Consider the following 24,033-nt stretch of genomic DNA (forward strand, 5'->3'; position numbering starts at 1 on the left):
AACTTGAAGTGAGGCTACCAAAAGGAATGCGTGAGAGCAGCGCAGATGAGAGGCGGACTGTCGGGTGGAGCTAGAACAGAGGCGGTAGATTTGAGAAGTTGGAGGCAGAATCTCGGTTCCCGGCGAAAGAATGGATTCCTCCGCCCTGGGAACTGCTGTCCAAAGACTGAGCCTGGGTGGCTGGAAGGTGAGAGACGAAGTGGGAAAATTGGGAGATTAGGGGGAGCAGGGAGGAAAAGGTAAGAGGTTTCGTGTTGGACCTGGTGACTTGGAGGTGCAGGCAGGACATCCAGAGGAAGAGACTCGGAAGGTGGAAATGAGTGACTGCCGTGGGAGAGATGTCAGGGTAAGCGGTTGAAACTGTGAGAAGAGGCTCGTGATAAAATCCTCAGGAAATGCCTTGTATTTCAGACAAGATGAGCCAGCAAAGGAGACAGAAATAGAGCTGGCTAGGTTGGAGGCGTAGGGTGAGGACTGAGAAGATGAGGGGTTTGGCAAATGAGGACACTTTAAAGGATTTCAGTAAAGCACCAGATGCTACTCAGATGGCCAGAGGTTAAAGATTCATTCTTTTCGGCCCCACTTCCTCCCCGCCGCACTGTGAAAGCTGAGGGGACCTCTCATCTTATTTGTACATGCAGAGGCAGGAAGCCTGTACCGACAGGTTGAAAAGGAAGAAATAAAAGAGGAGGTGAAGGTAGTTGGCAAGAAGGGGGACCACGTCTTCCTCAGAAAAAAGAAGAGTGAAAATAGAGGAATTTAGCCTGGCGGGGAGTAAATGATTTCTGGCAAACAGACCTGGCTAGGAAGAGAGAGGCCAGGGTTGAGGGGTCTGCCTGCTAGCTTAGGATGGTGTGGAAAGTTTGAGAAGCCTTGAGTAAGTAAATTGATAGAATCAACACAGGATAAGTATGCAAAGTTTATAAAACTTATTTTCTCAGTGCTCTTTAGAAAAAAGTTAAAAAAAAAAAAAAGAGAATATCAGTTCTATAATAATAGACCAATATTCTGTTTATCTAAAGAAGGATTAAGGGGACAAATTTGGATTAACCAAGCATTTATTACAAACAGCTGTGAAGAACTACTGTCCTTGCAAAACTGTTTTTAAAAGAGGGAGATGGGGAATTAAGATCTTTGTTTTTTGCGTGTTATCTTTTGATGCCCAGGAAGTGATAAGAGACTCTCTGGTTCACTTTTATTCCCTCTCTTGATGGAATTTTCATTGGTTTCAGTCTAAATGCTTACTCTGCATCTCAAGCATGTGAATGAGTGAATAAATTATTTTTTTTCTCTAAAAAGTAACCTGTTTTTCTGGTAGCAGTCTTGTCAGCGCTTCTTCTGTTAAACGTTACATTTAGTTGGAATTTAAATGAGATGGTCATTGCAGAAAGTTGGGAAGGAAGTTGAAATCTCAGCTCACCGTTAGGTTTTATGCATGTTGGCGTAAGTTACGAGTTACCACATTTCCGACTCCAGCACAAATAGCCAATTGCAGAGTGTCACTTGGGCTTCTTGTGACGGGATGGACATTTTCATCTGGACACCTGACAACCTCAGAAGCTGTGAAGGCCTAGTTTTAACTGTGTCACTATCCTGTAAAGTATCTGTTCCTTTTCTTCTGCCTCAAATTCCCCTCTAACAAAAGTATTACTAAATTTGACATTAATCTATGCTGCTTCTGCAATCTGTGCATCTGTAAACCAAAATATGTGGATTTTATGAGGTAACACAAAAATACTTTACAAGTGTAAGATGACTATATTCCTCTTTAACTCTTTCTCCTTTCTGTCCTTTTAGAAACTGATCTGATCTGAATCAGTGGTACAGAAATCTGATGTCCCTCAGATTTTTAGATTTATAATCAAGCTTTTATTTTTTTTTAACTAAAATGACCATTGAATAATAGAATCTCAGGATACAGCATTGAAAGGGAACTCAGTCATCTGCTCACTTTTCTGACCCTAGACTTATAAAGTTGACTAAAAATCACATTTATGATAGTCTTTTTGGGAGGGGGAGGGGGAGGTAATTAGGTTTATTTATTTATTCTTGGAGGAGGTCCTGGGAATTGAACCCAGGACCTCTTGCATGCTAAGCACACACTTTACCACTTGAGCTATTCCCTCCCCAATATGACAGTCTTTTTTAAATTGAAGTATAATCAGTGTACAATGTTGTGTCAATTTCTGGTTTACAGAATGATGTTTCATTCATACATATACACACATATATTCCTTTTCATATTCTTTTTCATTATAGGTTACTACAAGTTATTGAGTTTACAGTAGAAACTTGTTGTTTATCTATTTTATATATAGTGGTTAGTATTTGCAAATCTCAAACTCCCAGTTTATCCCTTCCCACCACCTTTCCCTCCTGGTAACTATAAGTTTGTTTTCTAGGTCTGTGAGTCTATTTCTGTTTTGTTAATAAGTTCATATGTGTCTTTTTTTTTTTTATTCTACATGTAAGTGATCTCATATGGTATTTTTGTTTCTCTTTCTGGCTAACTTCACTTAGAATGACGATCTCCAGGTCCATCCATGTTGCTGCAAATGGCATTATTTTATCCTTTTTTATCTCTGAGTAATATTCCATTGTATAAATATACCAGCACTTCTTTATCCTGTCATCTGTTGATGGACATTTAGGTTGCTTCCACATCTTGGCTGTTGTGTATAGTGCTGCTATGAACATTGGGGTGCATGTATCTTTTCGAATTAGAGTTTCCTCTGGATATATGCCCAGGAGTGAAACTGCTGGATCATAGGGTAAGTCTATTTTTAATCTTTTGTGGACTCTCCTTACTGTTTTCTGTAATGGCTGCACCAAACTACATTTCCACCAGCAGTGTGGGAGGGTTCCCTTTTCTCCACACCCTCTCCAGCATTTATTGTTTGTGGACTTTTGAATGATGGCCATTCTGACTGGTGTGAGGTGATACCTCACTGTTGTTTTGATTTGCATTTCTCTGATAATCAGTGATATTGGGCATTTGTTCATGTCCCTATTGGCCATTTATATATCTTCATTGGAGAATTGCTTGTTTAGGTCTTCTGCCCACTTTTAGAATGGGTTGTTTGTTTGTTTGTTTGTTTTGTTACTAAGTTGTATGAGCTGTTAGAAGTCACATTTAAAGAAGAATTTATGCTTAAATTTCAAGGCATGTTTTAAGCCAAAATAAACATACTTCCAGCAAGTAATGGACTAGCCTTCCTGTCTACAATTGTCTCTTTAGCTTAATTGACTCCTGGACTCTAGATAGGATATGTGACAGGACTGAGGAAACTGTTCTGTATTCACACTGGGCACAGAGGGCGACCTCTCTTTATCAGCTGCTATGACCTGGAGCTCCCGAGGCTCCTCATTCCCTAAATACTGCCTGGGAATTCCATCTGCTTTTTTCCTTTTTTTGTAAGAGAGAAACATTTTTATTACAAAACATTTTAAAATACAGAGAGAAGACCTGGTAGGTTTCAGAACTAAATATGAGGGGGGAGACTAATTTTTAATTTTTTTTCACCCTGTTCTATTTGTCAGTAACCACTTTATTTAAAATGTTTCCTAGAATAAAGTAGAAAAAATGCTTTGAAAAATGTTTTAATCTAATAGGAGAGGATGTCTGTCACTCTCATGTGGTCTATAACATTGAAAACTTAGATTGTATTTCTTTAAGGTCTAGCTGACATGTCAAAGTTATAAAGTACAGTTAGTAATTTTTTGGCTTTATATTTGTTTTGACTTGGGGCATGGTTAGTCTTGTGATATGTTTAAATAAAGGAAGTTTGATTTGAAAATTTACTTAGTAGGTGAGGACCAAGAAGTCCCATTAGTAAGTTTGTTTTTCAACAAGAATATATGCTTCCCGAGGGTGGGGGTATATGTAGCTCAGTGGCAGAGCATATGCTTAGTGTGTGCGAGGTTCTGGGTTCAATCCCCAGTACCTCCATAAAAAAAATTTTTTTTAATTAAAAATTTTTTAAAAAACCACACAGATATATGCATCCCTGAGTGAGAATGTGTATTTAGATAGAGGATTCTTGGTTACATCAAAAAAGCAAATTTAACCAAATCACAATTTTAACTTTGTGAAAATTATTTTCCCTAAGAAAGGAAATGTACAATTTAAAAATAAACAGTTGTTAGTGTGGAAACTCTTCAATCGATACAGTGTTCTACTGTCACCTGCTCTGGTCCACATGGGAAATTTATCAAGGCAGTAAGGCCCCTTCAAAGTTACCGTATGAAGGAATTCAGCATTTACTTATCAGACTCTGATAAACTTTACTGTAAATAGGCAGGTATTCTGACATAAGTCAGAGCAAACAAAATGTTTAAAAATTGGGTATTCTTTGTGGCCTTAGTTGAGGGCATAATCAGAGCAATAACAGGGCACGTGGCATCTTGATGAGATTTCTAGAAGGGATAAAAGCTGCACATGATAATAATATAGTAGTTGCCACTTATGCAAACTTGTGGTTAATGGAGTAATAGAATTAAAGTTAAAAACCTGAAATTTCAGCTTCAAATTTCTGTCCAAAACCTCTCATTTGGTGCATGACCTTAGGCGAGTCGCCTTTCTTCACACCTTTCTCAGCTCCTTTTCTGTTTTGGTTTTATGTGAATGTTAGTATCTGTTCTAGCAAGATTTTTCCGTTCAGCAGATATTTATTGCATCTTATGAGGGGCTCTACCCTACTAGGTGCTGAGGGTAGATAAATGACTCCTGGGCTGTCCCTGAGTCCCAGGTTTGAGAGGGAAAGAACAGGTATTAAAGAATTAGCTGAACTAGAATGGATGGTAAATAAGAGGGAGTGAGTGGAAAGAGTGGAGACGTCAAGGGAGTGAGTCCTTGAACGTGAGATGTTAAGGACGGTCTCGGCAGCCGGGCTGATGTGAACAAGGACTCAGAGTGGTGGTCGCCAAGCCAGGGCTCCTGGACCCCTGTGCGCCTGCATACAGGAGATCCCTGAGATTGTCCATCTCTTTCAAATAACCTAATGGAAACGGGACATTCCATGAGGAGAAGGTTAATGAAAAAGTCAAGTTTCTCAGCTTTAAGCTAGAATTTTACCAAACTTAACTAATAATTTTAGCTATTTCTTCCCAGAAGTCTTGACTCTTTTCATTGGTACTTAAATAGTTCCACTGAGGATGGGAGAATTCATGATAAGGGATGTTTTCGGGGCACATGAAATCATTTAAGACAGGAGACAAAAGACAAATTAACAAGGCAACTTTGTTCCAAAGAGTGGGAGCCTAGGTTATGCCAAATCGTGTTAGATTATGTACCATACCAGGCGGTGTGGCTTTTATTCACTGGGCACAGGGACCTTCGGAAGGTCATCAGAACTCTGTTGTAGAAACAAAACTGTCAGAAGAGCAGCGGTGGTGGAGATCAGAGACAGGAATCTTCAGGTTTTCTGATGAGAAATGTGAGTCTGTTGTAGGACAAAGGCAGTGGTACTAAAAAAAGGAAAAGATTCAAAGGGAGCTTCAGAAATAGAATCAAGAGCCCCTGACTGGTGGGGAGGGTAGAGCTCAGTGGTAGAGCACATGCTTAGCACGCATGAGGTCCTCGGTCCAAGCTCCAGTAATTTCATTAAAAAAAAAAAAAAAAAAAAGGCATGACTGTTGTCTAATGTAGAGTCTGAGGGAGGAAGTAGCTTTGATTTGTGATTTGGATGTTAAGTGACAGTGGATGCAGAAAGCCAGGGGAGAGAAGGGAATTTTCCTGAAGGCTTTGAGGTGATGAGTATGCACTGCTGAAAAATGCAGAATTAGGGTTGCAAGAGAGATGAAATGCATGTAGGTGAGGGAGCTGTTTTATTACAGATAGAGTAAGTGGGGGGCTGTGGGTAAAGCCAGAACTCCTTGGTCTTCTTGTTAGAGATGGAGAGCTGTCAGAATGATGGGTGAGGATGGGGGCGCGGACTGGTCCACCATTCCTGCTGCTGCCGCCGGGACGAACCTGATGAGGGGAGAGGGCCTGGCCATTAGGCAGAGGTCATTGCAAACCTTTTTTGAGATGAGCATCAAAGAATCTGGTTATGGGTGAGAGAACAGTGCTTGCTGTTGAATCATCCCAAAATGCCTTTGTAAACTGAGGCAACATATAAGTGAGAAGTTTCAAGAGCTGAGCAGAGTTGATCAATAGGACTTCTGCATTCATGTAATGGATTTTTTTTTTTAAGCTACAATCTCACAACCCTCTTCTGGAGATGGGACCTGTGAACCTTTACTGGTTTTTAACAAGTGCTCCAGATTATTTTGATGGCCAGATTTGAGTCCTGCTGAGCTGGGTGAAATAGTCGTGTTTCACCCATGAAAAAGCAAGTTGAATGAAGCCCTGGGGATGTGCCCACAGGTCTGACTTCAAAGCTCCAAGTCTCTCCCCTGGAATTGCTGCCTCTGCAGTTTCTTTGATTCTTAAATAAGTTGAGTTTTTCATCTTGTTCATAGAAATCTCAAAATAGGGCAAGTGGATCGTGGGGAGATGAATGGGCTTATATTCTCCCTATTTTGGGGGGGGGAGGCAGGAGGGCTCATTATCCATCTCAAATTGATGTTTGCTCTAAATACCATATCTTACTGTGACCTCTGGTTGTGCTTTACATTCAGCCCGGGGACTTAGTTTTTCAGCGGTATCTGTCTCCTTGATGCTTCTCTGAACCAACAGTATGTCGATAGCATCTCTCCAAGAATGTGATAAGGTGTAACAGTTTAAGTCATAACATACCTGCTGGCGCTGTTCAGTTGCAGCCACAGCAGAAGGGAAAGTCCGTTCCAGAGACGTGCTTGGGAAGGAGCCCAAGGTGAGTATTACCAGCTTGTGGCAGACGAGGATGAAGAATTTTCTTTTTGACACCTGACAGAGTTTGTTAGGTGATTTTTCTGTTATTCCCCTTAAGAAGGGTTAAAATAATTAAGGATACACTCCTCTAAGAACCAGATTCCACTAAATAGCAACAGTAGCTAATAGAGTGAGGTACTGAATTGTTCCTGCCTGCATGTTTGTATTTCTTTTAATTATTGCTCAAATTCACACGTGCTTTCTCAATATAGTAGTTCATCATCTGAAAAGATCTTGTTTATCTTAATAAGCAGAATATTTGACTCAGTTAAAAGCACCCCACAGAACACTGAAAGGATAGTTGGATATTAAACTCCAAATTACTTAGTAAAATGTTCTCTTATATACACATAAGACGTATGTGTATCTTATTGTTAGATTTTTCCTTGTTTTCAGAGCTAGAATTTTATCATTCTTTCCTGAATATACCTCTAGCGCAAATAACTACATATTCCAAAAAAAAAAAAAAAAAGATAGCTTTGTGAAGCTATAAGTAGAAAACTGAGCATGACAAATGAAAAATGTTGGTTCTGAATTTCTAAAAAAAATAGTATCTGAAGTGTTCCAGTAGTCACCTGAATTTTTCCTGGGTTAGCACTTTGTTTATACTAAGTTTTGTCTCAATTAGAGTGTTTTTCATTCCACTATTTATGGTTCATTATTATTGAACAGAAAAATGAGGTGTTTCTGCAGTGGGACTAGGAAAGAGTGAACTTGGCTCTGAGCTCTTTATCTCTAACTGAATTAGATTCTGTTGCTTTTACTTGTAAATTGGCACATCTAAGGTATGAATTTTTTATACCCTTCATTATAATATAATTTTTAGCTTGCATTATCCTTCTCTTCCTCCAGCTCCCAGTAGATCTCTGTAGAATGCAGGATAATTGTGTGGGGAGGGGAGTCGAGTTGTTCCCTTTCTTTTGGTTTGTTGTCTAAAATGACTAGTTTGTAGTGTGGGAAACTCTTTTCACAAATTAGACTAAGAGTTACCATGTGAAAACTTCAAAGTGAGGGATTAGTATATAGTTGAAGAACTAAAGTAACCCTTTCATTCTCTTGATAAATGTATTCATTTGCTAAACAATTAAATTCTTTGAAAGGTTTTCAGTGAGTTTTACTTGAACTGGTTTGTCTTGGTCAACTTGTAGCTTTACTTTGAATTTGTATACATTGTATATGAAGTCAAATAGATAAAGGTTGTATTTTATAATCCTAACCAGGAACATAACTACACTTGCTTGGAATCTGCATGGTCTTTGAGAAGCAGACAGATATACCTAACAAATTCCTAGAACCAGTGTTCAATACATTGCTTCATTCCACAAATATTGATTGAGAGCCTGTTATGTATGTGGGGGCATATGTTCCAGGATGTGAAAGAACAGTGGTTGCAAAGGCCCTGAGGGAAAATCATGCATGATGTGTTTGAGGAATTGGGAGTGTCAGTCTAGGGGCGTTGATTTTGGATCTGTGGACTTTGAGAAGCCTGTCTAACAGACGATCTAAATCTGGTAGGCAGTTACGTTCAGAGTTCAGGGATGTAAATTCAGAATTGGCCAGTTGATAGATGACATTTTAATCTATGAGACTGGCTAAAACCACCAAAGAAAAGTACACGTAGGCAGAGAATATTTTAAGACATTGGAGCAATGAGGCGGGACCAGAAGATGAAACTGAGAAAGAGAAGCACAGAACTAAGAGAAAAAGAATCAGGAGTGGATGGTGCCCTGGAAACCATGCGCAGAGTGGATGGCAGAGGGCAGGAGGAGTGGAAATGGATTGGAAGCTGGAGCTGGGAGAGTGGTTCAGACTGTTTGATCTGGTTCATTTTTTAAGTTGAGGGAAATAATGGCAGGTTTGAAGACTGAGGGGAGTGCTGTGGTAGAGAGGGAATAATTGATGGGAGAGCAAGAGGAGAGATTTTTGAGGAGTGAGTCCTCATGTATGTATGGGGAGAGATCTATTGCCTAAGTGGAAGTGTTGGTAGTGGTGAGACAAGGGAAGAGGGAAGGAAGGGCACAACCATTAAAAGAAAGACATAGCTGTTGAGGATCTGACATAAACTGGTTAGAAACAAGTAGCCCCAAGATGGCAGAAGATTCGACTTCCAGTAGACCTTGAGCCTCATTACAGGCTCATTGTAATACGTCAACATGCTAAATGGCACACACACAGGTGCCATGACAGTTCCCAGGCTGACTATAAAAGGCCAAAAAGTGGGTGGGGTCCAATTCCTGAAAATCCCCACTCCCTCCCTGAAAACCATTGGAATGAATCCCCACCTGTTAGCCTATGAAATTACCCAGCCTATATAAACTAACCACCCCCACACCTCGGGCCACTCTCACTTTCCAAGACATCCCCATGCCCTGGGGCTGCCCTCCCTTTTGAGATGGGCTACATTCTGTCCATGGAATGTGTTATCTCTCTAAATAAACTTGCTTTCACTTTACTATGGCTCGCTCCTGAATTCTTTCCTGCACGAGACAGGAACCCACTCTCCCGCAACATCTTCTTTCTCTTTGACTTGTTTTTCTCTGCATCCCTACCTCACTCTTACTTTCACACCTTACTCCACTGAAAGTGGGGGTGGTTAGTTTTTATTGGCTGGCTAATTTCATATTGAGTGAGCCTGTCATTTAGCATGCTGATGTATTACAATGAGCTTACGTGGAGGCTCACGGTGTACTGGAAGTTGAATCTTTTGCCATCTTGGAGCTACTTGGTTCTAACCAGTTTATGGCAGATCCTCAATGGCTATGTCATTCTTTTAATGGTTGTGTCCTGCCCCCTTCCCTTCTGTCTCAGTGGAGGGGGACGTGGACAATTTACCTGCAGCAAGAAGAGGGGAGGCAGATTCATGGGCCCAAGTGCTGATAAATGGAGAGATGCAATGGTGGGATCTCTTTTGATTATTTCCATTTTCCTCAGTAAACACATATTTAGGTAGCACAGTCCCTGGGATGCACAAGCTTGGAAGAGATGGTATTGGAAGTTTGAGGGAAAAGGCAAAGTGAAATAGTTGACCTAGGACAGTGGGAGAGTGGATAGACTGGGGACGCATGTTATGATCCTTGAGCATCATTCATGGCCCTTTTGATGTTGATGGTCATGATGAAAGGGAGACCAGGTAGCATGGCCATGATTTTCTTCAACTGCACAGAGGCAAGAATGAGAAAGGGCAGAAAGTTGAATTTAACCTGGTTGGAGTTCTGCTAGTCGAGCTTGTGTGTGTGAGAGAGAGAGAGTAGGGGATTTGAGGGTGTGGGCAAGAAAGTGCTTAAAATGAAGGACGATGAAATTTAAACTGGATAAGAAAGAAGGGAAGGCCTAATGATGGTGAAGTTCAGGGTAACAGTCAGATCAAAGACTGATAGGTTCTGGTGGGGCCAGAGGATTGTTGGAGTTGGGGAAGTAGAGGAAGTGAGCTGGGAAAGGGGGGTTGGTGGCTGGGGATGGGGTGCTTGAAATGTCAGTGGGACAGGGAAGTTGTGATAGGTAACAGATAATGAAAACCCAAAGATTATGTTATAGTGATAGCCAACCAGGAACCAAAATCCTCAGAGAATGAGGCTAGCGACCCAAGGGTGGGTAGACATTTATTAGGAGGGCTAGTGGATGAAGGGGTCCTGGGGATTCCTAGAGAGGAGAGATTAGAGCGTAGTCTGGAAATGGTAGCGACGTACAAGAAGTACACTGACACCATCCCTGGGCCCAGTGAGGGTCATGAGAAAAGAATTCTCATGGCTTCTGAAGCAGTGTCCTCAGGGAGAGCCAGGTTTCTATTAGAGCAGGAAGGTAAGTGACCTTTCAGGGGAGACTGTTTCAGGGGGGAGGTGTCAGGAGTCGGGGAAACAAGAGTGGAGGACAGAGCAGGAAATGCGGAGTTCCATGTGGGGTTTAGAGTGTGGGAATGAGAGGCGACCTGAGAATCTGGGGCTTCTTTTTTTTTTTTTTTTTTCCCCTAGTACATTTTACTTTTTAGAGCAGTTAAGATTTACAGAAAAAAAAATTTATTGACGTCTGGTTGGTTTATAATGTTGTGTTAGTTTCAGGTGTATAGCAAAGTGATTCAGTTACACACACACATACATATTCTATTTGGGGGGCTTTTCGTACGTGACATAAACAGATAAAAAGCAGAGTGCACTTGTCTCGCAGGGCTCAAGACAGATAGTGATGGAGAAACCGCAAGTGTCCTGAGGAGGTGGGCTCCCCGCCTTCTCACTTAGAGATAGAGGCCCGGGGAGAGGCTGCTTTTCTTTTGAGCATATGTCTTAGTCATCTTTTTAACTCCGTCCTATTAATTTTGAAATCTGCAGATCATTAGTGATTATCAGCACTTTAGATGGCCGAATCGCTGCCTTGGATCCTGAGAATCGTGGTAAAAAGCAGTGGGATTTGGACGTGGGATCCGGTTCCTTGGTGTCATCCAGCCTTAGCAAACCAGAGGTAAGAATCTTCTATTGCGTGTTGACCGGAAAACTCAGTTAAAATGAGCAGTGACTGCTGTTAATGGTAGGGATTTGCTTATAGAGCAGGGGGCTCAAGTCTCATCGCCTAGGTGTGGGGCCTGTCTGTCCCTGACGAGGGACATGTACTTGGCTTTTCTATTCCTTAGCTCCCCTCCTGTAAAACGAGTTGGGTGATGTCACCTACTTCTTAGGACTGTTTTGGGCACGAAATGAGTTAATCATACAAATAAGTAACTGAGGATATTATCTGCTATATCAAAGTAGTTCATTCTCTGAGCTGTAAAATGATCATCATTTCTTTCCTATTATTAATTATTATTATTACTATCATCATTATCACCACAAGATTCCTAGAAATAATAAAACAAATATAAGTAACTGTGTTTTAATAGAAATTATTCCCTATGTTTTCCCTCAGTTCTACATCCTAATTGTAAACATAATTCATCTGAAATTCTCTTGGCGTGTAATTTTAGACAAATTAGATTATTTGCAAAAAAAAAAAAAAAGAGAGAGAGAGGAGGAGACCTTGATTCCATTACTCTTCTGGCACATGCTTCCAAAACTTGGGCAGGTGAATTAGCCCCTCAGAGCTTTACTGTCCCCATCAGGAAAATAAGGGCATTGCCTTGATGGGGAGGAGGGTTGAGGGACGGTGATTAAAGAAGAGAAGTTTATTTCCTCCCCTTTGGTCTTGACTCTGGTAGATTAAATCGTTATCCTTTTCTGGAGGTTCACTCTCTTGTTTAAATCGTTTAAAGTAAGTCCCTCTTTTGAGTTGTAACGGCTGACCTGGAAGAACCACCTGTTCTCCAGAATACCCTCAGCCTTCAGCCTTGCCAAATTCTTCCCAAAGGGCCCTCCCTAGGGTATGCCTTTCCCCCATCCTCGTCAATCTTTCCCTTTCAAAAAGCTTCTGAGCTCGTATCAAGTTTGGAAAAGACAAAACCTAACACCAGGGGCTTGAGAAAGATCTGATTGGTGGTGATGGAATTATCTGATGGGAAGACTGCTACCAGACCCATCTGCTCTCTAGTAAACCCGGCCTGGATTCTTTCTGGAGCACCCAGGCAGGAACGTGGGGGATGGCACTGCCCACCCTCCCCCCTCGCTGTATGCTAAGCCTTGACTAGGCTTCCAGAATGCCTACTGCTTATCGGACAGTATAGCGACAACACCTGTTGAAAAGAGTGAACTTCTCTTGAATTGTGAATTATTAATACAAATAGCAACTTGACCGTAAATTACATAAAACGCTTGAATGTAAAAGAATTTGCACAGAAAATGTAATGTAAAAAAAATTTCGGGCGTAACAGTCAAGTGAATTACGACTCAAACTGAATAGTCACGTGTTTGTGTTCTGCTGGGAGTGTGCTTGGGAACGGACGTTTTGCTTTATTTTTAAACTAGACAGAAAAGGTGATGAGCAAAATCCGAAGATTGTAAGCGGCTACATTTGAGGTAATATTACAGTGTGCTGTAGTGGTGCAAAGCATGTGTGTTCTTACAGACTAACACATGCACACTCACAAAAAGATAAGTTGCATGGTGTGACAAATAGTTGTAATCACCCGCGTGCCACTGAGTATGTTTAAACTATAAGCAGCTAGTCAAACTCGAAGATTTTTTTATGAATAGCAGTTATATTTGCTGATTTTAAAACTACAGTTCAGTTTTCTCATCGTCCCCAGTCCTTACCATTTTCTGTAGTTTATTAGAACTTTCTTATTTTAAGTGTCCTTTTTCCCACTCACCCCCAACCGTAGATCCTTTGGGTGGAGTGCTTTGAAACGTTGAATCGCAAGCATACTTTAAAAGTTTGTGTCACCTTTACATGATAAATGAAGAGCTCACTGACCACCTTCCATTGCAGGGAAAGAGGGCCTAGACCTCTTTGCATTACCTAGATTTTAATTTTCTACTTTACACACATGCAAAAATTTTTACTAGATTTTACTATTGCCCCAAGTTCTTGGGACCATTTCTCGAGACTGTATGTTTACCGTGTAGATATGCTATGATAATGTTGTTCCCGGAGCTGTAATGTACACGCCATGTACTTGACACACAGTGTAATCCTCACAGCTGTCCTCCTGAGGTTGCTCTGCTGGTGTCATTTCATAGAAAAGGAAACTGAAGCTCAGGGAACTTGAAGTCACAGACTGACTAGATGCATAGAGCTGGGATTGAACCCGGCCTTGGCTGACCGTATTCCGTTCCTCCCACCCCAGAGCCCTTTCCCCATCTTGTGTGTAACCACTTCCCCTTTACAACTCAGGCTGTTCATCCAGTGCAGCGGGTCTCAAACTTTATGGTCTCAGGACGCTTTACATTCTTAAAAGCATCCGAAGAGCTTTTCCCCCACCTCCATGGGTTATATCTTCAGCCATATTAAAAATTGAAACAGAAATTTTAAAAACACTTACTAAATCATTGAAAAAACTGAACCCCATTGCATTGCATGTAGCATAAATAACATTATTATAAAGAATCACTGTATTTCTCCCAAAAAAATTTAATGAGAAAAGTGGCCTTGTTTTATATTTTTGCAAATATCTTTAATTTCAAGTTTAATAGAAGTCAGTTAAGTTTTCCTATATGCTTCTGCATTCAATACGTTGCACTGCTGTTTGGGTTGAGCTGTATGAAGAAGAAAATCCATATGTGGTTGGAAAAAGGGAGTATTTTAGTGGCCTTCTCAGATGACTGTGGTCATTCTTTTTTGATAAGACACCAAAACAAATGGAAGTTTCTTAAAGGTTAGTTGCTCTTGGGCATCTGGAACGTTACCAATGAACAGTTGTACTGTTACATTAACCCCCATTGGTCTATCTTGCCTTTTACTCATGCGTGATTATCTACCATTACTTGGAAAATATTAATTCACTGAGTTAAACAGATCTTCCAAATGTTGACATATTTCCTCATACAATATTTTTTAAACTCAAATTTTTTACTATCACCTCTGATCTCATCAGGAAAGTCTTTTGAGTCCGGGGAAGCTGTTAGGCTCACATTGGTAGATATTGCTTTTCCAAAATTCTAATTTTCGCTCAAAACCTTGATTTTATCACTAACATGGTCAGTTATTCTCCTTAAAGTGAGAAGTTCACTTGGTTTATTTTTGAGAAAATGTTTGCGAAATACCCAAGTCTCGCAACCTTAGTTCTCTCAATTTTTTTTTTCAAATAAAAACAGAGCTTCACGATCAGTGCCACTAGCTTGTCCACTCAGAACTCAGTCCCACAAGTGCTTTTCCTTTTTTTTTTTTTTAATTTTTTTTTTTTTTTTTGGCGAGGGAAGGTGATTTGGTTTATTTACTTATTTAATGGCGGTACTGGGAATTGAACCCAGGACCTTGTGCATGCTGGGCATGCACTCTACCACTGAGCTATCCTCTCCCTCCCCCTACAAGTGGTTTTCCTCAAAACATGCTTCAGGGTGTGACAGAAGAGCTTGATGCATTCCTCCTAGTTAGTTGTGTGGACTAGTAAAAGGATATTCACTCAGCTCACTATTAAATTAAATTAATTTTTATTGTTTCATCCAAACATTTCTTGAGTGAAACTTTTCTTCTTCTTCTTCTTCTTCTTCTTTCTTTCTTTCTTTCTTTTTTTGCTGCCAGAGCATGCCAGTGCACGCCAGTGCAGGGACAAAGACTGCTATTCCGGTGCTTGATTCCTGCCAAGGCACCAGCAGATTTAGTCACCATTGCTTTTACACCATCAATGCAAATATCACCACAGGAAAGGCAAATAGCACTTTATTATGAAAACTGTTTGACCCTCTGCATCTCAAACAGAGGCCACAGACCACACTCTGAGAACTGCTAATCTAGGATATTATAGAAATACTATAAGAATATTTGTAAGATTATAAACATATTAACAAGGAGACAGGACTGTATTGCGAGCTTGAGTCACCTGGTATTCAGCAAGATGTGTGTCGCTCAGCATCTAGAAGTTATGTTCAGAAGCTGGACAAAAAGAGGAACAAAGACTGCTATTTGAAATGCCCTGAATTGGATGTGTAGACTAATGGTACCTTTCTAAATATATCTGACATAATATTTTATGAAGCTCCCTAATTTTTGGTGAGAAGTAGTTAATTTTCTCTATCGGAAGCTCAGTGTTTGATAGTAAAGGAGGTGGAGGGAAGAGGCCTGGGTGTAACTGGCGGAAGGAATGGTAGGGAGATAGAGTGGGAGCCACCCAGGTGACAATAAGTAGGTTCATGACTCCATCTGGAGACTCTCCTGTTAGAATGTCACCTTCTCCAAGTTTTCATCAAGAGTGGTACGAAAATGAAACCAATTAAACCCAGAAGGTCAGAGAAGATGTATTCTCTGTGCAGTAATTATTAAAGTGATTTATTAATCTGATGAGGAAAAGCAAAGGATAAAGGATTTGATAGACTGTATAATAAATTTTAAGTTACTAGTGATAGAGGAATTGGATCACGTGTACTTTTGCCAGAACAATAAAGTAAAAGCAGCAGAGGAACTTTTTAGGCTGTGTGGGGCTGTGGAGGAGGGACTAGGAATCAGGGGCTTCTAGTCATGATCCTGCCGTTCACTGGCCATGTGACCTGGCTAAATTATTTAATTCAGTAGAGCTTTCATTTCTTTCCCTGTATAAAGTTATGGGATTGGACTAAATTTCTAAAGATTGTCCTAACTTCAGGACTCAGGTACCATCAAATGCATGAAACACCCAAGGAAATTATCCAGAGGGATTTTTTTGTTATTGTTGTTGAAGTATAGTCAGTTACAATGTGTCAGTTTCTAGTGTGCAACATAACGTCCCAGCCATATATGTGTACATATGTATACATATATATACATATATTCATTTTCATATTGTTTTTCATTAAAGGTTATTACAAGATAGTGAACATAGTTCCCTGTGCTATGCAGCAGAAACTTGTTTTTGTAATCTATTTTTTAAAATATATTTTTATTGAAGTATAGTCAGTTTACAATGTTGTGTCAATTTCTGGTGCACAGGAATGTTTTGACTTCCCTTTTTACTACATTTAAGGATTCTTTTTTAAAAATAGTGCAAATTCATTACCACTAGGTGCAAATCTCATTAATTCTCAGCCTGCTCTGATGATGTCCTTAACCTTTTCTGGTCCAAAAGGCATATAAAATAGTTTATTATGTTGCTTTAGACATGTTTTGATTATGTCAGGGCAAAAAGAAGTTCCCAGAGGGTAAGGGAGATTGACAGTTCCATTAAAAACAAGTGTTTCGCATTATATTTAGAATGAATTGTGTGTTGCAGGAAGTGATGCCTTGGGACACAGATTTGATTCTGTGCCCTCTTTCCTCTTGACTAGTTATTTATAAACTTCCTCAAAAGAATACTGATATAAACCAAACCAAAGCTGCGCGCATGCGCTTGAGCATCCAGGCGCGTCTGTGCGCGTTACAATGAATGATGAACCTAAGATTTACTGTTAGCTTTAACAGATGTGCCCCAGGTTTTAAGCCTAATACTTTTGACGGTAGCTAAGAATTTTGTTTTTAATTTTCAGAAGGACCATCTGAGGTGAAATCTGATTTGCTTTCCTCTGGTAATTTACATGCAGATTCAACCTTGAAAAAGCACTAAGTAGATTTGGCTGTGGTTCCTCACTGGCTATCTTAAAATTTTGTTTTGTAATTTTGCTTTTCTTTGGGCTCTCTGGGTGGCATGTGGATCACAGTTCATCAAATCTAAGTAGATGAAATGGCCTTGAACTATCTACTTCTCTGGGCATAAATACAGAGACCTTCCTTATCTATGTTTAGAATGCATATTATAATTGTATATGTATAACTTGTCTGTCCTTAGACAATACTTTTGTCTTTTCTTTACTTAGAGATACCATATTTGTTTTTTGTTTCAGTTTTCTGTTAAAATGTCCTTTTTTTTCCTCTTAAAAAGAACAAACAACTCTGTTATAAGTCTATAGTTAGAGTTTGGGGTTTTGTGTTATTTTATTTTAGGCATGTTTCTCCCCAAGGGACACACAGGCCTTTCTGTTTCAGACAGGTGCAGAAACAGACAACTATGGTGCTAGAGCTTTCCAGCCTCCTCCCCACCCGAACATCAGACTGCGTTCACTAAGAAGGGCCGTCATAGGTTGGGGGGGGGGTCCTTTGAAAAGAATACACTTTTAATGGTTACTTGATTTGTTCACAAAGGGTCCATTAGTAGACTGTTTTAAGTATTGCTTTGTTAAAAGAGGATCTATAATCTCTTTGAAAGATTCTCTAGTTTATACTGAAAGAGGTCTGGTCATTTTGCAGTTTTTCATTTGTACATAAACAAGCTCAATTTTAGCCTTGGATGAGCACAATGTAAGATGGTGGTTTACTTGGAAAAGTCACTGTCAGTCATGTAGCAAGCCTGTATTTACATAATTGCTTAGGTTAATTGCTTTTCTTTTAATTATAGAAGAGAAACAGTGCATTGACTTAATTTTGTTTTATTAATCCCTCCGCATGGCTGAAAACAATGCTGCAAACTAAATCCATTTATTCCAGCACTCATGTTGCCAAGTGAGAAATTGATTTGACTCTGTTTCATGCACATTATTTATCTACCTTATGAATGTATATTAATCTAAGTGAAAGTAGAGTGAGTTAGTAAAATCTGTATTTTTCACCATGAATGCAAAAAGTATACTTAAAAATTTAATCTGGTAGTTTTACTTGAGGCATTCTGTTTTGTAGGTTGAGGAAAGAAAGAATGAAATAATTATTATCTACTTGGCATCTCACTGCTCTTGAGCATTAATTCACCATCTTTGATGATCATAAATACCAAGTCACTTCAGGATTTGGTTTTTTGTCTGCATTTTCTTTTTCTTTTCAAAAAAAACCCCTATATTTACTTTTAAGCGTGTCACATAGGGTGCCTCCTCTGACTAATACTCGGATCTACTAAAAGATCTCATAATCCCTCATGTCAGATCACCTAACTAGTTATTAACCGTGATCACCTAACTAGTTGTTAACCATAATGCTCCCCTCCTCGGTCTTTGATGTGTGATTCCCAAAAACACTTTACTTTCAGCATATAAGCTTCCTTTACTCTCCTCATCATGATGATTTTAGTTTTCATTGCAATTCAGGGAAATTTTTTAAAAAGCACTTCCTCAACACAATGATGTTGGAACATCTTTTTTTCTTCTTCTTCTTTTAAAGTCACAAATAGTCAATTTTGGCAACTAGCAGTCTAGTCAGTTGTTCATTTTACTTTATTAAGAGTTACCATTTTGTGTTCCATATGTAGTATAACACTGTTGAAGAATTAAAATATATAAAAATAGGCCTGTTAACTTCTCTTTAATATCGTTTGTCTTTGTGGTCAACAAAGTACTTTACGAGCCTTCAGAACTTCTATATCCAAAAGAGGTTGTTAGGGCTGATAGAGATTTCTGGTAAGTCAAAGACTGGTTGCTGTTTGATATATTTAATTCTTGCATTGAATTCATCTGTATATAGTTTTGAGGTTTTGTTTTTAAATGAGTGTTGTGAATCCAGGATTGGGAAAGAAATACAGTTGACTCTTGGAAAATGTGGGGGTTAGGGGTTCCAACCCTCCATGTGTGGAAACAACCCCATATAACTTCTCATTGGGCCTCCCATATCCACGGTTCTGCATCCTTGAATTCAACTGTGGATCCTGTTGTACTATAGTATGTATTTAGTGACAAAAATCCACGTATTAGTGGACCCTTGCAGTTCAAACCCGTGTCAAGGGTCAGCTGTAATTGACATGGCATAATTAAGCTTTCTACTCTCTCCTTGAATTTACTTTTGGAGGGACTATTTGAATTCTAAAATCTTTATTGAAATATTTGTAATTTGTTAATGAACCATAGTCATTTCTGGAGTTTCCTTATAGAGAATCCAAGCAGGCTCATGGTGAGTTTATAGGTGGTCAGATAAAGAGTTTATATTTTTGTTTTTCACTTTTTTCTTTAACAGCTTTACGCATATATATGCACACCCACAAATTACCTGAGGCTCAAAATAGCAGCCGTCAATCTTTACATCTACATAATAACTTGCTTGATGAGCACTTTATAGTTTACAAAGTGATATCAAACCTATTCTTCTTTATTCCTTAACACAGCCTTATAAAATAAATATTTTTACTAACCCCCCTTTCTCAGATGAGAAAATTGGGGCTCAGAATGGTTCAGAGGTGTGTCTGATGGAGTAAAGCGGAGACGCAACCTTAGATCTTTGTACATATGTCTTGCCCTCTTTCCAATATTTCATGCCTTTTGAAATGCTTCAATACTTACCACTGTGTTTGCATTTTCTGTTCTAATAATTATAATTCTTAATGGGCCTTATCAGGACTAATTACTCAAAGACTTCGTAGATATAGCAGACTTAGCATGGTGCTCAGCACACTTAATTACTTCTTAAACTTTTCCCTAGTGAGAGAGTCAGAGGTACCAGAATTTAACACATCCAAGACTGAACTGCTCTTTAAGAGGGCAGGAGTCTTGCAGGGTTGTGCGCTGGGGTTCAGCAATGCCTGGGACAAATGAGACGCTTGCTGTCACGGAACTTACGTGACACTACGTGGAGCCATCTGGGGAGACAAATCTGAAATGACTATACTGTATATGTCATAATTGAGCTGTGCTAACTGCCACAGGGAAGGGTGGGACTAAGAGAGACTTAGCAAGAATACCCAACCTACCATGCTTGGGGGTCAGAGAAGGCTTCTCAGAAGAAATGATGTTGACAACTGAGATCCTATGAGGAGAAGGAGCTGCAGGAGATGGGTAGAGAGGCCACGAAGGACTGCTCTGGGAGAGGAAACAGCCTTGCAGTGGGAATCATCATGGTGTGCTCAGAGCAATGGAAGGGGAGGGTGGCCAGCAGTATGGGAACTGGGGGCGAGCAGGAGAGATGCGCCATTGGAGGAAGCCAGGGGCAGGCTCTTCCAGGTCCAGCAACACATGTGAAGTGTTTTAGATTTCATCCAGAGCCATGGGAAACCATTGAAGGATTTTAAGTGGGAGAGATTCCTCCATAGTCAAAATGGAAAGGGTATATTTTGACATTTTCTTTTGCTGAGACTTTCAAGGAGACTGATAAATCAAAGGGTTGTCTCAGTGAGGCATTTGGATTATAAGCCAATTATCTCTAACTGTGGATGTATTTATATTTATAAAATATGTAAGGATTCACACCAACTAGCATTTGGGGAAATCTGAAAGAAAGCAGATTTCCTACTAAAATCGTACTTAAACCAATCTCTCCTGTGCTCTACTGACTACATATGTAATATGTGGAGTTTAAATTCCCTGTTGGAGCAAACTGATTATACAGTATACCTTTGCAACAATGAGGGAAATCTGAATAGTAGGTGATTTTAAGGAATTACTCTTAATTCTGTTAGCTGTAACATTGGCATGGTGGTTACTTCTCAGCAATGAGTTCTGAAGTACATTATTGGTGAAATGACATGATGCCTGTGATTGACTTTAATATACTCTCGTTAACAAATATACATAGTGGATGAGCAGAGAGAGGCAAAGTGTTGATAATTGTTGAAACCGGGTGACAGATACATGGGGGTTATCTTGTTAGTATCTTTACATTTTATATGTTGCAAAATTTTCATGTTAAGTTAAAATAAAGTTGACTATACCCCCCAAAGTGTGTATGTTGATGGTGGGATGTTGGGGGGCTATGGGGTGGTTGCATAGAAGAAGGAAGAACCAAATGAAATACATTTTTTTCATATAAGGCGACTCTTTATTGAAGTGTAGTCGATGTACAATGTGTTAATTTCTGGTGTACAGCATAGTGATTCATTTATACACATATATATTCCTTTTTGTCTTCTTTTTTTTTATTCTATTACATTTTTTTTATTCATTACAAGGCATTGAATATAGTTCCCTGTGCTATACAATAGGTCCTTGTTGTTTTATCTATTTTATATATAGCAGTGTGTATCTACAAATCCTGAACTCCCAATTTCTCCCTCCCTATCCTCTTTACCCTCTAGTAACCATAAGTTTTTTTAAAGAAGACTTCTTGTTTGTTGCTGATTATATTCATATTAGTAGTGAAACTTCCTTTGTTTTCTCAGTTGAAGTTCCTTCTACCACTTGAAAATGGAATTCTTATTCTGTTCTGATTTCAAATGGCAGGCCTTTGTGTGTCTGTGTTAGAGTTATTTTTTATTTTATTTAAAAAAATTTTTTAAATTGAAGTATAGTCAGTTAACAGTGTTGTGTTGCCGTCCTTGATCATATGTGCCACCAGTATTCATTATGCCTTTTAGATTTTGTTCAGAAGCAGCAACTGAATTACTTTACTAAACTGCTTTGTGATAGCACAGATAAAGACCTTGATTGGATCTTTGGTACTGAGTTTGCTGGCTGACTTGACAAACCTTTTGTTTTAAAATTATTAACAGGAAAAAACAAATAGAGGGAAAGAAATCCAAATAACAAGAATTTACATTTTTAAAAATGACTAAAGGGGGAAACAAATCACCTAATTAGTCTGAGCTGCAGAGCAGCGAACCAGAACAAATCGCTACTTGCAGAGACCTATCAGTGGAATGTGGAAGTGCATCGCCATAACCCACATTTTTTTATACTAAGAGACTTGCAGCTGACCGTCCGGGTGACTCATTCCTGTGCTGGGAGGGTGAGGTAATGCTCTTGTGGGGGATGATGTCATCCCTCTACCTGAACCGCATGCCTATATCGCTGCTTGTGGCTCTCAAGGAAAAAGCCCCATCTGCTCCCACATATGCAGCCTGGAAGGCTTTGCAGGGATTGGTGCAGAGGTCAGCAGCCCCGGGTATGACTCATAAGCAGCCAATTAGTGAAGAGCATCTAAAAAGTGAACTTTAAAATCATAATCCAGAAATATGACATGATGATCGAGTATTGAATCATTATGCTTTTTTGTTGTTTTGGGTTTTGCACTTTTTCTCATTGAGTAATGCTGTTGAAGGCTTAAAACAAGGCGAGTTTTCTCAGGATGGTCAGTCATATGAAATCCTCTTGGTTGTTTAAACCATATTTTTAATTGCAGATAAGTTTGTTTCCTTTTACATTTAGAAGCAAAGATGAGTTTTAGTTCCTATTAGTCTGACAGATTTTTTTTTTTTTGGCAAGGGGGTTGGTTATCCTTAGGTGCCAGTGTGTTCCCTAAGGACCTGCTGCTTCTTTAGGGGAAAATAAGTTGTTTAGTGGGAGAGGAAATCAGTAAAAATAAATGTTATCTGTTTACTGCAGACCCGCTAACCCCTCTTCCTCTTTTTGTAGTGACGCACACCTGCTTTCCCCGTTTGTACTCAGCTAGTACCACTGTTGATATGACAGATGACTGAGATGCCTATTTTTAATTTTATCATAAGTTGAATTTATTGTTCTAAGTAAAGAGAATAGAGAATACCTGACATAAGATGGAAGATAGAGGGCAGTAAATACTTGATTTTCTAACTGATATGTAACTGAAAATGGGAGATCGTATTGGCTAAACACTGCAATACTATTATCCTAGGGTATGTCTACTATGACCCAAATCTGTTCTTAATGACAGCTTCAGGTCAGGCATTCTACAAAAGATAAAACGAAAAGTTTTAATTTTTGAAAATAAAATCTTTTCTCTATTGTTACCAAGAAGTATAAGAAAGCAAAGAATAAAATAATAATGTTAAAACTCTAAGATAATATGGGATGGTACACGTATGTATACATACCGATGCCATTAGAGAGTTTATTAAAAATCAAATGTTTTTTCATGAGTGTTCTTTTTTTTAATTGAAGTATAGTTGGCTTATGATTTTGTGTTGATTTCTTTTGGGGGGGTGGAGGAGGAGGTAATTAGGTTTATTTATTTATTTGATGGCGGGACTGGGGATTGAACCCAGGACCTCACGCATGATAAGCACGCACTCTGCCACTGAGCTATACCCTCGCCCCCTCAGATGTTTTTTCAATCAGGAGTAATGGTTGAAAATCTTTAAATATCCAGACTTATGCTGAGCCTTCACCTTAATGGAGCAGCCTTCTGAGTTTAATCACAGCACTCCTGCAAGGCTCTGGAGTATCTTTCTTTTCCTTTTAACCTCTTATTTGGAAGTGATTTTAAACTACAAAAAGTTGCACACTTTTTGGTATGAAAAGTAGTACCAAAAAAAAAAAGAAGAATACCAACCCTCATATACCCAGATTCACCTGCTCAAAACCTGTTTGCTTGGCCATTTGAGGTGTGTGTGTCTCTCTTACCCCCCAAACCCCCATACGCACTTTTTTTTTCCTTGAAACATCTAAAAATAAGTTAAATATCCCATCTAGCTCTTTACTCCTAAATTCTTCGGTGTGTATTCCTTATAGAGATATTTTCTTACTGATCACAGTACAGTTATCAATTTCAGAAATTTCTATTGACACTTATTGTCCATATTCCAGTTTTATCCATCTCCTGTAGTGTCTTCCACTCCCAGTACAGTGTCTAATCTAGGGTCACGTAGGACGGTTACTTGTCACATCAGCCTCTTTTAATCTGGATTTTTTTCCCGCACAGACTTTATCTTTTATGACATTGGCATTTTTGAAGAATATAGTCTTTCTGACCTTTTGTTTTAAAAAAAATTAGAACCTTCCTCATTTTGTGCTTATTTGATGTTTCCTGGTGATTAGATTCAGGCTGTGCGTGCT

The 24,033-nt window shown here is 39.3% G+C and overlaps 1 protein-coding gene and 1 non-coding gene across 4 annotated transcripts in view; one reads left to right on the top strand and one right to left on the bottom strand.

The window, feature by feature from the left end:
* EIF2AK3 (eukaryotic translation initiation factor 2 alpha kinase 3) overlaps positions 1 to 24,033 on the top strand; it is a 61,387-nt gene that overhangs the window by 2,592 nt on the left and 34,762 nt on the right. For 2 of the 3 annotated variants that reach the window (XM_074354609.1, XM_010958963.3), the window contains exon 2: positions 11,176 to 11,305. In XM_074354609.1, coding sequence (XP_074210710.1) covers positions 11,176 to 11,305 — 130 coding nt within the window. Of the gene's footprint in view, positions 1 to 11,175; positions 11,306 to 12,764; positions 12,790 to 24,033 lie in introns of those variants that run through there. The other variant, XM_074354608.1, reaches the window with a different exon arrangement.
* On the bottom strand, positions 23,219 to 23,293 carry TRNAD-AUC (transfer RNA aspartic acid (anticodon AUC)). The gene has a single exon. It is a non-coding gene; the product is annotated as a tRNA-Asp (tRNA).

Source organism: Camelus bactrianus, chromosome 28 (assembly GCF_048773025.1).
Source record: "Camelus bactrianus isolate YW-2024 breed Bactrian camel chromosome 28, ASM4877302v1, whole genome shotgun sequence".
Taxonomy (NCBI): Eukaryota; Metazoa; Chordata; class Mammalia; order Artiodactyla; family Camelidae; genus Camelus; species Camelus bactrianus.